The following is a 12,708-nucleotide window of genomic DNA, read 5'->3' as shown; positions in this document are numbered from 1 at the left end:
AGGTGGATGCTCCACATCGGTGGTGGTGGAGGGGATCCCCATTACCTGTAAAGCACTGTAAAACAGGACACTCCTGTTGAGTGGAGTGTCCAGAAAAGCGCTATATAAGTGTAAGCAATTATTATTAATTGACAAAAAGTGCTCCTGTTATATTTATGTTCAATCTGGTTTTGCCATTCGTTTTTGTGTATGTTTTTATGTCAGGCTATGCAGTGTTTATGAAGAAGTTATGATGGGCTTGTGCAGTCCCATTCCAGTAATGGACTGCACAGTAACGATGTTAACAGTTGCAGGCAATGGAAAGAGCAGACGCTTTAAAGTAAAGAGGAAGAAAATCTCTTCCTCTTCCATGGTCTGTGTGTCAGGGTCTCCTGTGCATAAAGTCACACTGGAGTTGCACTGGAAATCTGTCTCCCCTGCACTTTCCCAGTCCCCGAGGTACTCAGAGCTCTAAGCTGCATGTCTGGTCTGATTGTTTGACACACAGCGGAGGAAGGGGTTGAGCCTGGATCAGTGGTGAAGGACGAGAGTGTGAAGAAGAGAATCGTCACCATGGCCAGAGACTCCTGGGAAATCTACTTCTCACGCCTCTTCCCAGCCACCGTGAGTCCCCTTGCCCTGATGGACAGACAGGTGGATGGGTGGATGAATGGATGAGTGGATGGATGATGGGATGAAAGTGATTCGCTCATTGAAACCCAGTGCCGTTTACAAGGAGGCCCTGGGGAAGCACACAACAGAACATAACACGAGGCACAACATATAAGGTAATATAATGTTTGATGTATTAAATAACCTTTCATGTATGGCAGCGTAGTAATGCCATCATTTCACAGCTCCGAGGTCCTGCAGTCAAATCTGGCTCTGTCTGTGTGGAGATTACAGGGATGTAAATGCCCTGTGTTTTATGTGGGTTTTCTATGACCGGGCTGGTTTCCTCCAACAGTTAAAAGATATGCAGGTTAATCTCTGTCTCTAAATTGCTGTGCTGGGCTTGTATCTCATTCAAGGTGTAGCCCTGTGCCACCTGGGTGAGTGTTCAGTTCACCTGGACCCTCTAAGGAGAAAGCAGTCACCAAAATAGACTGGGGGAATTATTAAAGATTACTGAAGGAGAACCCTTTCAATGAGCTTCCCCAAATTTGGTCTTCGAGATGGAGATTGGCAGAATCTAATGAAAATGTTCTCTTAAGATTGTGACAGAAATGGAAAGTTGGGTAATTCAGACCATAGTACCGGGCCCTACCTCAGACCCACACACACCTGCTGGGTTTTGTTCCTGCCCAGCTCTCAGTTTCACAATTGAACTTAACTGTTGCATTTCAAACGCAAAATAAGATCCCAAACATTTGAGTAGAAAAGGAAGTTGAATTTACTCTGTTAAGCAATGTCTTAGTTCAATAAGGTGTTTAAGCTCAGGTGGAATGAAAACCAACTGGTAGGTGGGCTTCCGTGACCAGGAATGGAAACCCATTGCCTCTCTAATGTGCTGTTTACATGCATGACAGATATTTTTATTTTTCTAATACCTTAGCATAATTACATCTGGATTTTGTTTTGTCTTATTGGAATTTGAAATCGATTTTTGCCTGCATGTGAATATAATCTCTTTTGTTCAATGATGGAAATAAATGTAAAGAAATGGGCAGGCATTGTGGATTGGATCACACCCCTGTTTTACCTCCTCTTCTGACACAGGGCAGCGTTGGCACGGGTGTTCAGATACTGTCGGTTTCACACAGCGGGATCAAGCTGCTGAAGATGATGAAGAGCAGTGCCTCTGCCCCAGAGCACTTCAGAGTCCTGAGGGCCTACAGGTAGGCCCACCCAGCCACAGGCCTTACTGAGACAGCATGCTCATCCTGTGCTCTGGAAACACATACAGTAGCACCCAAAACTAGTGTAGAGGGGAACTGCAGCGCTATTTTTATATGCAACTCACAACTGGCAGCCCACTGAAGCTCAGCAGATGTGAGCCTGGTCAGTACCTGGATGGGAGACCTCCTGGGAAAAACCAAGGTTGCTGCTAGTAGAGGTGTTAGTGGGGCCAGCAGGGGGTGCTCACTCTGTGGTCCATGTGGGTCCTGATGCCCCAGTACAGTGATGGGGACACTCCTGATAATCCCCATCTATGAATTGGCTTCATCACTCTGCTCTCCTCCCCACTGATAGCTGGTGTGTGGTGAGCGTTCTGGTGCACTATGGCTGCCGTTGCATCATCCAGGTGGATGCTGCACACTGGTGGTGGTGGAGGGGAGTCCCCATTACCTGTAAAGCGCTTTGAGTGGAGTGTCCAGAAAAGCGCTAGCAATTATTAATTGTTATTGTTATTTTTAGATTTCGGGGTTAGACAGAATTGGAATCGGCATTGATGAGTGTGCTTCAAACCACTATGAAAGTAAAATGTTCACGATTATGTGAAAACCTCTAATTTACATCACAAAATAGACAAAATTCCACTGAGGCGAAGTGGCTTTATTACATTGTGAATACATCTCTTTTAATCCAATAGAAATCTCTCTTTCCTAGCGTTAATCCCACATCAGCAGGGTCCGCTTGTCGGCACACCAGTCTCCATTTGGTGGGTTGAACCAAATCTTGTTTACCCTGCGTGCAGATCACGTGGGAACATTTCTGAGATGAAATGTCTGCTGCACAACCTGTACTTATTCACTCGTACATCGCATTACATTAGTCAGTACAGTGACTAGTGAGCAGGAAGAGCAGCATCTCATTGCAATTGGTGGGAACTCTTGCTCTCGCATGCGGCGGGACCAGTGGTCTACAACAAAATGGAGACTATGCAGTACTTTCACAAAGTTCACGATTTTGTGCTTAATGTGTTGCGATAACATCAATAAAATGTATTTTGTTACCAAGATTTAATAACCGTTCTGGGAAACTGGGACTGCAGTTCCCCTTTAAGTGGACCAGAGAGTTACCACTGGATATACTGTACTCTACAGTATGATAAATGCGCAATGTTTGAATCTCATAGAAGGTAATTTCTTTGGAAATAATTCTTTACTCCTGCAAAGTTTCAAAAGCAGAGAGGTGGCCACTCCCATGGAATCTGGTGTATCTCTTAGCAGGAGGCCTGGCCTTTTGGCATAGTGGAATTCTCCTCTTCATGTGGAGTGGCACTGTATGGCTCGGAAGCTGGAGGTGCCCATGTGTGGCCATGGTCCAATCTCAGTACCTGTCAAGTGTGAGATGTTCCTAATACCATACGTGAATTGTCTCAGTCTCACCACCAGTTAGGCCTTGACTCCAAGACGCAACAGAAAGCAGATGTCCGTTGTCAGCTTATTTGTCTCACGTGTTTGTTTGTTTTCTCCCAGCTACACTGACATCATGTTTGTCACAATCCCGTCAAAGAACATGCTGGAGTTCAACCTGACGAACGAAAAGTTGATTCTCTTTTCATCCAAAGCTCTTCAGGTCAAATCTATGATTGACTACTTCATCAAAGAGCTGAAGAAGGTGAGAGAATGTACCTTATATGAAGAGAAAGCATAAGCTGATTTGATTGTGAAAAGGAAACAATTCATGACTCTATTTATTGAAAGTGTTGCTATCTTGTACATCATGCTGACAAGAGAAACAGAGGTATATGGCATTTATTAATTTATTAATTAATTTATAAATTATAAGAACATGATTGATTAACACAGCATACTGTATATCACTTTAAATGTCTGTAATCAGTTGTTAATGAATTTCCTTAATGCTGGAATAGAAATGACTACAGCCTGTGAGTATGGAAACTCTAATCGAAACTCTAATTGGGCGTACATGAATAAAAGGTCCAAACTGTATCTTTCAAGATACAGTAGAGTTCATTTTCACCTTCCTTGGTCCAGGATTCTGACTATGTGGTTGCCGTGAGAAATTACGTTACAGATGACCGGACTCTGCTGAGCTTCCATAAGGGTGACATCATCCGTTTGCAGCCAATGGAAGGTCTGGAGGCAGGTGAGCTCTAACTACAGTTTCATCTCCAGTCCCTCCCTAGCCATTAAACCAGAGAGTGTGGCTGCCGTGCCTACATCACGAGCACTGTGTGAAATGTCATGTCTTAACACGCACTGTTTCACAGGCCACTTCTATGGCTGCATCGTGAGAAAGAAGGTGATGAACTTGGAGGAGTTAAAGAAAGGCACACCTGACTTTGGTGGGTCTGTGTGCTGTGTTAGCATGGGTTGACTTTTATACTTTTAATTGGATGCGTCTTAAAGATTTGCCTAGTTTCATTGCACAGACGGATGCAAACACTCGTACATGTTATTGACTTATGCAGATGAGTCCAAGCAAAATGTTATTCGAGTTCTTTAAGGTTGTACTGTAACACGTCTTCCTTTATCATTTTGGTTGGGAAGCTCCTCAACCTAAAAACATCTGAATCACGAGTAAGAAGAACTAATTATGATATGGAGCTTTGATATTTAAGCTGCAACATGGAGTGAAGTCCATCGGAATACCTTTATAACAAATGCAATTCTCAAAGAATGAGGGCTACTTCACAACTTACTTTAGAAATGCTTTTTAGACTTGAACTATGAAAATGTAGCTTTATGCTCACTGCTTTTTAATAAACATACTCCAACTAAGGGCACCTCTGAGTCCATATGTGGTTCACTGTTTGGTTTGCTGTTGATGTCAGGGCTGTCATGACACGAGGCACATTAGTACAGAGTCCCAGAAGCTGTGCATCATTAGAGTGAATATTTATGATGAATAGCTCTCACATCCCAGTGAAAGTACGAGCCCACTGGAGTGTAGGAACCATGAAATGAATTCCCTTGTGACGCCGAGTTGCATGAAGTGTCACTTCTTGTGGTCTGTTTCCCCTTTCTTCTCTTTGCACGTCTGGAGTGAAATGTGTTTATTTGTGAAAAGGCTGGAAGTTTGGAGCGATCCACGGCAGGTCGGGGATATTCCCGGCGGAGTACGTCCAGCCGGTGGCCGCCCCCGACTTCATCAACCTGCCCGTGGACAAGAAGGAGGAGCCCAAGGACAAGCAGGGCCGGGTGGCGGCCTCGGCAGCCGTGGCCGTAGCCGTGGCGTCCGCAGCCGCCGCCCACGAGCTGGACCGCAGCATCGAGGTACCGTCCACTCCTGGGTCTCAGATCTCGGGTCCCAGATCTCGGGTCTTGGGTCTCGGGTCTTGGTGCACGGATCTCGGAGCTCAGTGCACAGGTCTTGGGTCTCGTAGCTCTGTGCACGAGTCTCGGGGCTCGGTGCATGGGTCTCGGGTTTTGGGTGTCGGGTCTCAGAGCTCGGTGCATGGGTCTCGGGGGTTGGTGCACAGGTCTTGGGTCTTGGGTCTTGGGTCTCGGGTCTCGGGTCTCGGGTCTCGGGTCTCGGATCTCAGGGCTTGGGGCTCGGGGCTTGGGTCTTGGGTCTCGGAGCTCAGGTCTTGGAGCTCGGTGCATGGTTCCTGGGCTTGGCTCTCACTACAGCCAGAAGCACAGTAATCTGATTTTCTCCCACGTTGTGAGAAGTTCTTCAACAGAAGGGCAGGAGACAGCCTTGTGCACATACAGCCTTTATTAAGCTCAGTAGCTCACCGCCCCGAAGAACAGACACACTGCTGATGTTTTCTAACCCTTCTTGTACAGTATAGTCTCGTGAAGTTCTTCAACAGAAGGGCAGGAGACAGCCTTGTGCACATACAGCCTTTATTAAGCTCAGTAGCTCACCGCCCCGAAGAACAGACACACTGCTGATGTTGTCTAACCCTTCTTGTACAGTATAGTCTCGTGTAGTCTGTGACAGTTCGGTTTGTTTTACAATCAGTTGGTTTACATCTTGTTCTTTGAACTTGAGCACTCCTTCTCTTAATAACTTTTTTTAGGAGCAGATCAATGACTTTTGTTTTTAGAAAGTCAGTTCTTATTATACTTTAACAGACCTTGAGTTAGTTTGGTGACCGACACAGAGCTAACATACAAATACAGAGCTACAGATGGATACAATACAGAGGTTAGTTAACATATTGCAATAATTGTTCCATACATATAAGTACTGTACTTACGCTATATAGCCTTGAACACGTGCTTATATGTGTTATATGTGTCCTACTTCATCCCTGCATGAAACCTGCCAGTATCGGACCCGAAAGCAGTTTTGATTTGCTGTTAAGAACTACCTCTGTACTGAACTGTGAACCACGGTTTGCATCTAAAGTGGAGGTTTCAGCTCTTTTCCTGGGTGGTTAGTGGTGTCTTTAGTTGTTTGTTCCAACCCCTCTTTCGTTTTCGTCATGGGTTTAATCATTCGACCAAGATGAACACCCTTGTCTAGGCCTTGTGCTTACTGTTCCATGAATTAAATGTATCAGTTCTTTTCTTAAATCTAAAAAAAAATTGGAAACAAAATATTTCCAATTGAGCAAATAAATCTGGTCAATCGAGACACCGGAGCTCCTGAGAATTAAAGTTTGAACACCCCCCAACCATCAGGAATGTGATTTGAGGCTCTGGTCAAGAGCAGAATGCAGATGCAGTTGATTGGTAGCAGAGGGAGTTCCGAGAAGCCAGGAGAGTCGGCTGAAGAAGCCAGTATAATGTGTGTTCGCGTCTATGTGCTCTAATGGCCTCGTGCCGGGTGCTCTCTCCAGCTGTCTCCTGCCAGCAGCGAGTATGCTGAGGCCCAAGGGGAATACGCAGCTGTGGAGATCGATGAGCGAATACTGCAGGACAGTCAATACACCATGGTCGAGTTTGCCAAGAAGTACTTCAGGGAAGCCCAGAGGAAAAAGAGGTCAGTCAGGACAAATGGATGCATTCCTCAGGCTCTTCCACTTTTAAACCAGTTTATAATGGAGAAAAAAATCAAATTTGTTTATGGGTTCCAGAGAATCCTACAAACAGAAGTCAAAGAAAGGCAAAGATTCCAGAGACCCTGCTGAAATGGTGAAATACACTAAGGTAAGGATTGTATGAACATACACAGTACACACTGCTTATAGACGTTAATCCCTATCTAATGGCAAACTGCATAAAGTACAGTATAGAAAAAGTGCTCTCAGCTACTAAACAATTACAAACACAAACTCCGTGGGACTAGAACAGCTCTTCAGAGCTGTATTGTCATCTCACACAAATGCCATGGACAGGAAGAATAAGTGAAAAGAACTCCCCCCCAATTAATTCCCATCCTATAACCAAGGAATTTAACATCTATAAATAAGAAAAGAAACTTTTTGATATTAAAAAACACTTTCTGTTTAAATGCAGATGGTAAAATGTCTGAAAGAGGTGTGGTAAACTGTTTCCAGCAGTTCTGTTTTAAAAAGTTAACTTCCCTAAAGCCTGGCCTTGTCAGGAGATTGTCCATTCTATTTCTGTGGTGAATTGTCTTTGACCTTTGACCCCCACCGCCTTTGTCACTGGACTGCCCTGTCACGTTGTTGTCTTTATTCCTGACGCAGTCTCCGATTCAAGAGTCTTTAATAGACTTCAGTGACGAAGGCATGAACAAAGTTGCTGCAGAGGTTTTCCTGGGTGAGTGTGTACAGTTGGCAATAATCGTTGAGCATTTCAATGTTTAATTGAAAGTTTCGTTTTCAGGAATTCACAGCAAGCTTTAGAAAATATTCTATGTAAACCATACACCATTTAGAATTGTACATTATCTGCCTAGTTCCTTATACAGTAACTGTTCAGGCTAAATTCACTATGGATGACTATGAGGATGGCTGTTATTTTGTAAATCAATAACATTGGACTGTTTTTTACCTTTTTGTGTGTAGCTGTGATGAAGTTCATGGGCGATTACCCTCTGAAAGGTCAAACCGAGCAGGATGTTGTCTGCACCATTCTGAAGGTACAGACTAGACCCCCTGCCTGACTGGTATATCCTATCTGGCTTCTGCGCCAGATTTTTGCTCTATAAGCAAAATCATCACATCACATTGACGGTAGAGCTGTGGCTCTGTGGCTCAGGATCTGCGTCTGTGGCTGGAAGGTTGCCGGTTCGAATCCTGTGGCTGCCAGAGGAATCCTACTCCGTTGGGCCCCTGAGCAAGGCCCTTAACCCCAACTGCTCCAGGGGCGCCGTATAAATGGCTGACCCAGTGCTCTGACCCCCAGCTTCTCTCCCTGTCTGTGTGTCTCATGGAGAGCAGGCTGGGGTATGCGAAAAGACAAATTCCTAATGCTAGAAATTGTACATGGCCAATAAAGTGATCTGATCTGACATCCTTGGAGCTGTTCTTTTCAAGTATTTCAAGAATTCCTGTGTACAGAATCCATGCAACATTCATTTGACCATGCAGTACCACTGCTGTTCCGGGGCAGCCTGTGAACTCTATGGCCGCTGTTTTGCAGCTCTGTGGAGAGTACGGGCTTTTGAAGGATGAGGCGTACTGCCAGGTCATCAAGCAGGTCACCTCCAACACCAGCTCCAAAACGTAAGGCAGTCCTCATTGTCTGCACCACCTACAGTGACGGAAAACACTATTTCTTGTACTGTACATGGGCACCTCATTCATCTTGCTCTGCTCATACTGGGACCCATAGGTGGTTCGTCAATGGCCTGTGGACCACCATTCCAGTGCCCACTTGACAGAAGAAGAGAGATACTATAGCAGTAAGAAAGTAGATTACTGTAGGTGCACGAGGCTATCCCCAATGAATGTTTCAGTTGTACAATAAATAAAAATAGATGAAACTATGTCAGGGATGGCATTTGGAAGGCAGGCATTGTACATTTCTCAGTTAAAGCTGACAGGGATCACTTGTTCTTGCTTTAATGATTTATTTGGCAGCTCCAGACTGTTGTAGTGACAGTGTAATGGGAGAGGGCTATATGACGCATCCTAATGTGAAAAAATAGTGTAGAGGGAGCTGTAGTAGAGGCTTATTGTAGAGGGAACTATAGTACAGGCATATTTTAGGGGCTGCATTCCTGAACAATCCAATGTGGAGAGGACAGGGAATAAAGTATAAAGGGTATACAAGCATAGTACTGTATATATGATGCAAAGGAACAAGTAATAGGTGTGTTCCATGCTGAAAAGAGAAGAAAGAAAACCCAACGTTTCGGTCGTGGAGCCTTCTTCAGCCTTCACACCTGAAGAAGGCTCCACGGCCGAAACGTTGTTTTTTCTTTCCTTTGCAGCCTACACATGCTGACGCAGCTACCCACCTGACCTGATAATAGGCTGATTGTTAACTTAAGACTACAAACGAGACAAAGCCTTTTGGTCTTTAGTCTTAGCGGTTGGTGTTACAATAAGGGGCTCAGTGTGAAAGAGGCTGTGTTGCTTTGTGTTCTCCAGGGACAGCTGCCAGAGGGGGTGGAGGCTGCTGTACATTCTCACTGCCTACAACCGCTGCTCGGAGGTGCTGAAGCACTACCTGCTAAAGTTCCTGCAGGACGTCTGCAGGAGCCCGGGGCTGCATTTCCAAGGCATGTTGCCTGAACCGGCGTTTCTTAGTTCTATAATCCCTTTTCATTTCTATTGCAGAGTTAGTGAACAGAGTCTGTTGTACCTGTACAGTATCAAATATACCCTTTCTCCAACATTTCTATAATCCTTTTTTTTTAATATAGCCTGCACTTCCTGTTAATGAAAGAAATTGTTTTTTGATAATTAAATCATTGATGCATTTTCCACGGATTTAGTGATTTAGACTTTCTCCGTTGAGGAATACAGTGCCTTCTCTTGAATAAATAATGTAAAAAAAAGAAGTAGATGCCACTCATAGATTTTGCTTGTGCTGACAGGAATTGCTAAAGCTTGTGAACAAAACCTAAGGAAGACGTTCCAGTTTGGAGGCCGGAGCCAGTTTCCCAGTGGCATGGAGCTTAAGGCCATGGTGGTCAGTATTCTGGGAAACACGCATTTCAATCACAGTTCCAGGTGCAGACTGCTGGCAGGACTTAGGACTAAGGCTTATTCATGTTCAGAGTCCTAGTATTCACTTACAGTCAATAAAAAGAGGGAATTATTTGGAGAAGCTTCATAGTGGGGTAAGATTTCATCCTGGTTAAAAGCCTAAACTAATGATTTTTGGTGTGTAAAGGCTGTAATATCTAAGTCATGTCCTTCCTGCCTCTGCCAAATGACTTATGAAAACATACACCAGAAAAGACTTGAACAAAAGATCCTTGTCCGTTTTACTTCAAGAACCCCCAACAATGAAATCAAAAGTATTACCTTCTTAAGTGTGACAGTTTGGTTTGCCAGATGCTTCTTGTTTATACTGTATATCTTAGAAACCTGGCGACAGGGTGCTCAGTTTGTAACTCAGATTGCCTGCTGGTTTGAAGTTTTGATTTGATCCAGGAATGTGTGGCTCCGTGTGATGATCAGCGCTGCTCTTGACTTCCGCAGGCTGGGAGAAGCTCCAAGAGGCAGTTGTTTCTACTTCCTGGAGGAATCGAGCGACACCTGAAGATCAAAACGTGCTCAGTAAGTCTCCCATCCTAGGACACATTGCGGAGAGAAAGATAACGGAAGTGCAGACGCTCCTGGCAGCACATGTGCAGCGTTCTGTGACATTGTAAAGGAAAAAGAAAGTATTGTGAAAGGCTGGTGTGACGACACTCATTAGCAGAGGAGGAATGAAATGTGGTAAGGTTCAGGGGCAGCTCTGATCGTTTTGGAAACTTAATAACTGGGCTGGTCAGAGGCTGCATTTTGTTTTGGATTGAAGAAAGTTTACAAAATAACTGTGAAAATAAAGTGTTCACATTACTCCTATCCTGGAGTCCTTGCACTGGCTTCCGGTCAAATTCCGTGTAGACTTTAAAATCCTCATGCTCACCTATAAGGCTCTGCATGGCTTGGCATCTCAGTACCTGTCTGAACTATGATCGCCCTACTCCCCACCTAACAACCTTCGCTCTTCTATATCTGGTCTCCTAACTGTCCCCCAAGCCCGTCTACATTGTATGGGTGACAGGACCTTCTCCTGTTATGCCCCCAAGCTCTGGAACTCTCTCCCCAAGGATATCAGAGAGTCACCTTCTCTAAACTCTTTCAAATCCAGGCTCAAAACCCTCTTCTTCAGAAAAGTCTGTACTGAATTGGTTCCATTCTTCACCCCTCTGCTTTTCTTAGCACCACCATCCACGGTCTCCTCTTTATATTGTAATTGTGTTTTATCTTGTGTATTCTTCTTATTTATTGTTGTTGTCAGCCTGTAAAGCGCTTTGAGAAGCCACCTTTAAAGGCTCTATATAAAATAAAGTTTATTAAAGTTTATTATTATAAAATGCCATTTTTAGGATTTGACAGCTGTTGTTCTTTTTTCTTTCCCCTGCACGCAGATCTCCCTTGACGTCGTCGAGGAGCTCTGCTATGAAATGGGCTTGCACAGGCCAGAGGCCATGGATGAGTACGCCATCTTTGTTGTCACGAACAGGGGTGAGTGATGCCTTTTCAATCCTGGATTTCACTCTCGAGGAAAAATGATATAAACATCACCACTCCTCTCCCAGAATTAGACAGAAACTCACAGTCTGTGGCTGAGAAGATGGTCTTATCCATTAGACCACAGGCGCTGAATAGGAATCATCTAAGAAAGTGAAAGAACAAAGTGCTTTGAGAAGCCACCTTTAAAGGCACTATATAAAATAAAGTTTATTATTATTATTATTAAAGATCACAAATAAACAGTTTTCTAACAAAACATTTTTTAATGATTTTCTTTTACCGATTCTTCCAAATAACTTTGTTGATTAGAAGCATTTTTATTGGTCAAATGAGAAGTAAATCAAAGAAATGTGTTCTGTCCTGATAAGTGAAGCTGCAAGAAGAGATGTCAACGAATGAGGCAAATTCTCCAGAAAAAGTGATGTAATTACACTGTATCACCAAAAGAGGGGGTGATTACTTCATTTTTTTTGTATTGAGTTGTAAGGACTATAAAACACAGAGCTACTCCTCCTAAAAAACTTTTTTGTCTAGGAAGTTCATCATTTTCTTGCTTATAACTCTCTTCATTGCAGAAGTCAATGGTAGCTTTTTCTTTAAGTTCAGAAGATAAAAACAATAAATGCGTTTGTGTTAAATGAGCATCTAAGAGAATGTTTTGGTTTTACCTTGTTGGGCTTGAGGGGCAACAGGACATGTTCCCATTGGTGACACAGGCTGAGCTGAAGAGCTGTGGCTTTGGTGTTGGTAGTGGGATGGGTGGAGCAGGCTCTTTATCCAAGAAAACCGGGAAGGAAAGTCAGAAGTAATATATTTACAGTATACCTGTATGTATTCATATACCTTGGTGAGCTGTTGAGTGATAGGAGACGGGGTATTGTCTTTCTCTTAAACATTTTCTCTAAACTACCTTCAACATAAACAAAACAAGAACCCCTCACACACTTCACTTTTTAAGTCTTCAGTTTATTAACGTCTTTATGTATCTTGTTCCACATTTTCAGCGTATTAAGGACACAGGATCTGCAGAGCCATATACAGTCGATGTTGTTTTCACATGTAATAAGAAAATAAGTTTTGGAATTTGCTTCATACTGTACCTTTGTAGTCTCTGTGCTGTTCCTGTACTTTTACAATATTTACAATATACTATACTATTACAATATACCCTCACACCTGAAGAAGGCTCCACAGCCGAAACGTTGTGTTATCTTTCTTCTCTTTTCAGCATGGAATAAACCTATTACTTGTTCCTGTACTGTACTGTGTCTGCTAACACAACTGGCTGACCTGTGGTGCTCTCCCATGGCGTGAATGAG

The 12,708-nt window shown here is 43.7% G+C and overlaps 1 protein-coding gene across 1 annotated transcript in view; it reads left to right on the top strand.

Moving 5' to 3' along the window:
• The window catches only part of myo15aa (myosin XVAa), a 65,596-nt gene that overhangs the window by 48,054 nt on the left and 4,834 nt on the right, over nucleotides 1–12,708 (top strand). Inside the window, exons 44-58 of the mRNA XM_069180951.1 lie at nucleotides 488–603; nucleotides 1,699–1,817; nucleotides 3,342–3,483; nucleotides 3,864–3,975; nucleotides 4,100–4,174; nucleotides 4,900–5,105; nucleotides 6,623–6,765; nucleotides 6,860–6,932; nucleotides 7,436–7,508; nucleotides 7,757–7,830; nucleotides 8,334–8,416; nucleotides 9,287–9,417; nucleotides 9,736–9,830; nucleotides 10,346–10,423; nucleotides 11,284–11,380. Coding sequence (XP_069037052.1) covers nucleotides 488–603; nucleotides 1,699–1,817; nucleotides 3,342–3,483; nucleotides 3,864–3,975; nucleotides 4,100–4,174; nucleotides 4,900–5,105; nucleotides 6,623–6,765; nucleotides 6,860–6,932; nucleotides 7,436–7,508; nucleotides 7,757–7,830; nucleotides 8,334–8,416; nucleotides 9,287–9,417; nucleotides 9,736–9,830; nucleotides 10,346–10,423; nucleotides 11,284–11,380 — 1,617 coding nt within the window. The remainder of the gene's footprint in view (nucleotides 1–487; nucleotides 604–1,698; nucleotides 1,818–3,341; nucleotides 3,484–3,863; nucleotides 3,976–4,099; nucleotides 4,175–4,899; nucleotides 5,106–6,622; nucleotides 6,766–6,859; nucleotides 6,933–7,435; nucleotides 7,509–7,756; nucleotides 7,831–8,333; nucleotides 8,417–9,286; nucleotides 9,418–9,735; nucleotides 9,831–10,345; nucleotides 10,424–11,283; nucleotides 11,381–12,708) is intronic.

Source organism: Lepisosteus oculatus, chromosome 19 (assembly GCF_040954835.1).
Source record: "Lepisosteus oculatus isolate fLepOcu1 chromosome 19, fLepOcu1.hap2, whole genome shotgun sequence".
Taxonomy (NCBI): Eukaryota; Metazoa; Chordata; class Actinopteri; order Semionotiformes; family Lepisosteidae; genus Lepisosteus; species Lepisosteus oculatus.
This window is presented reverse-complemented; position numbering and strand designations above follow the sequence as displayed.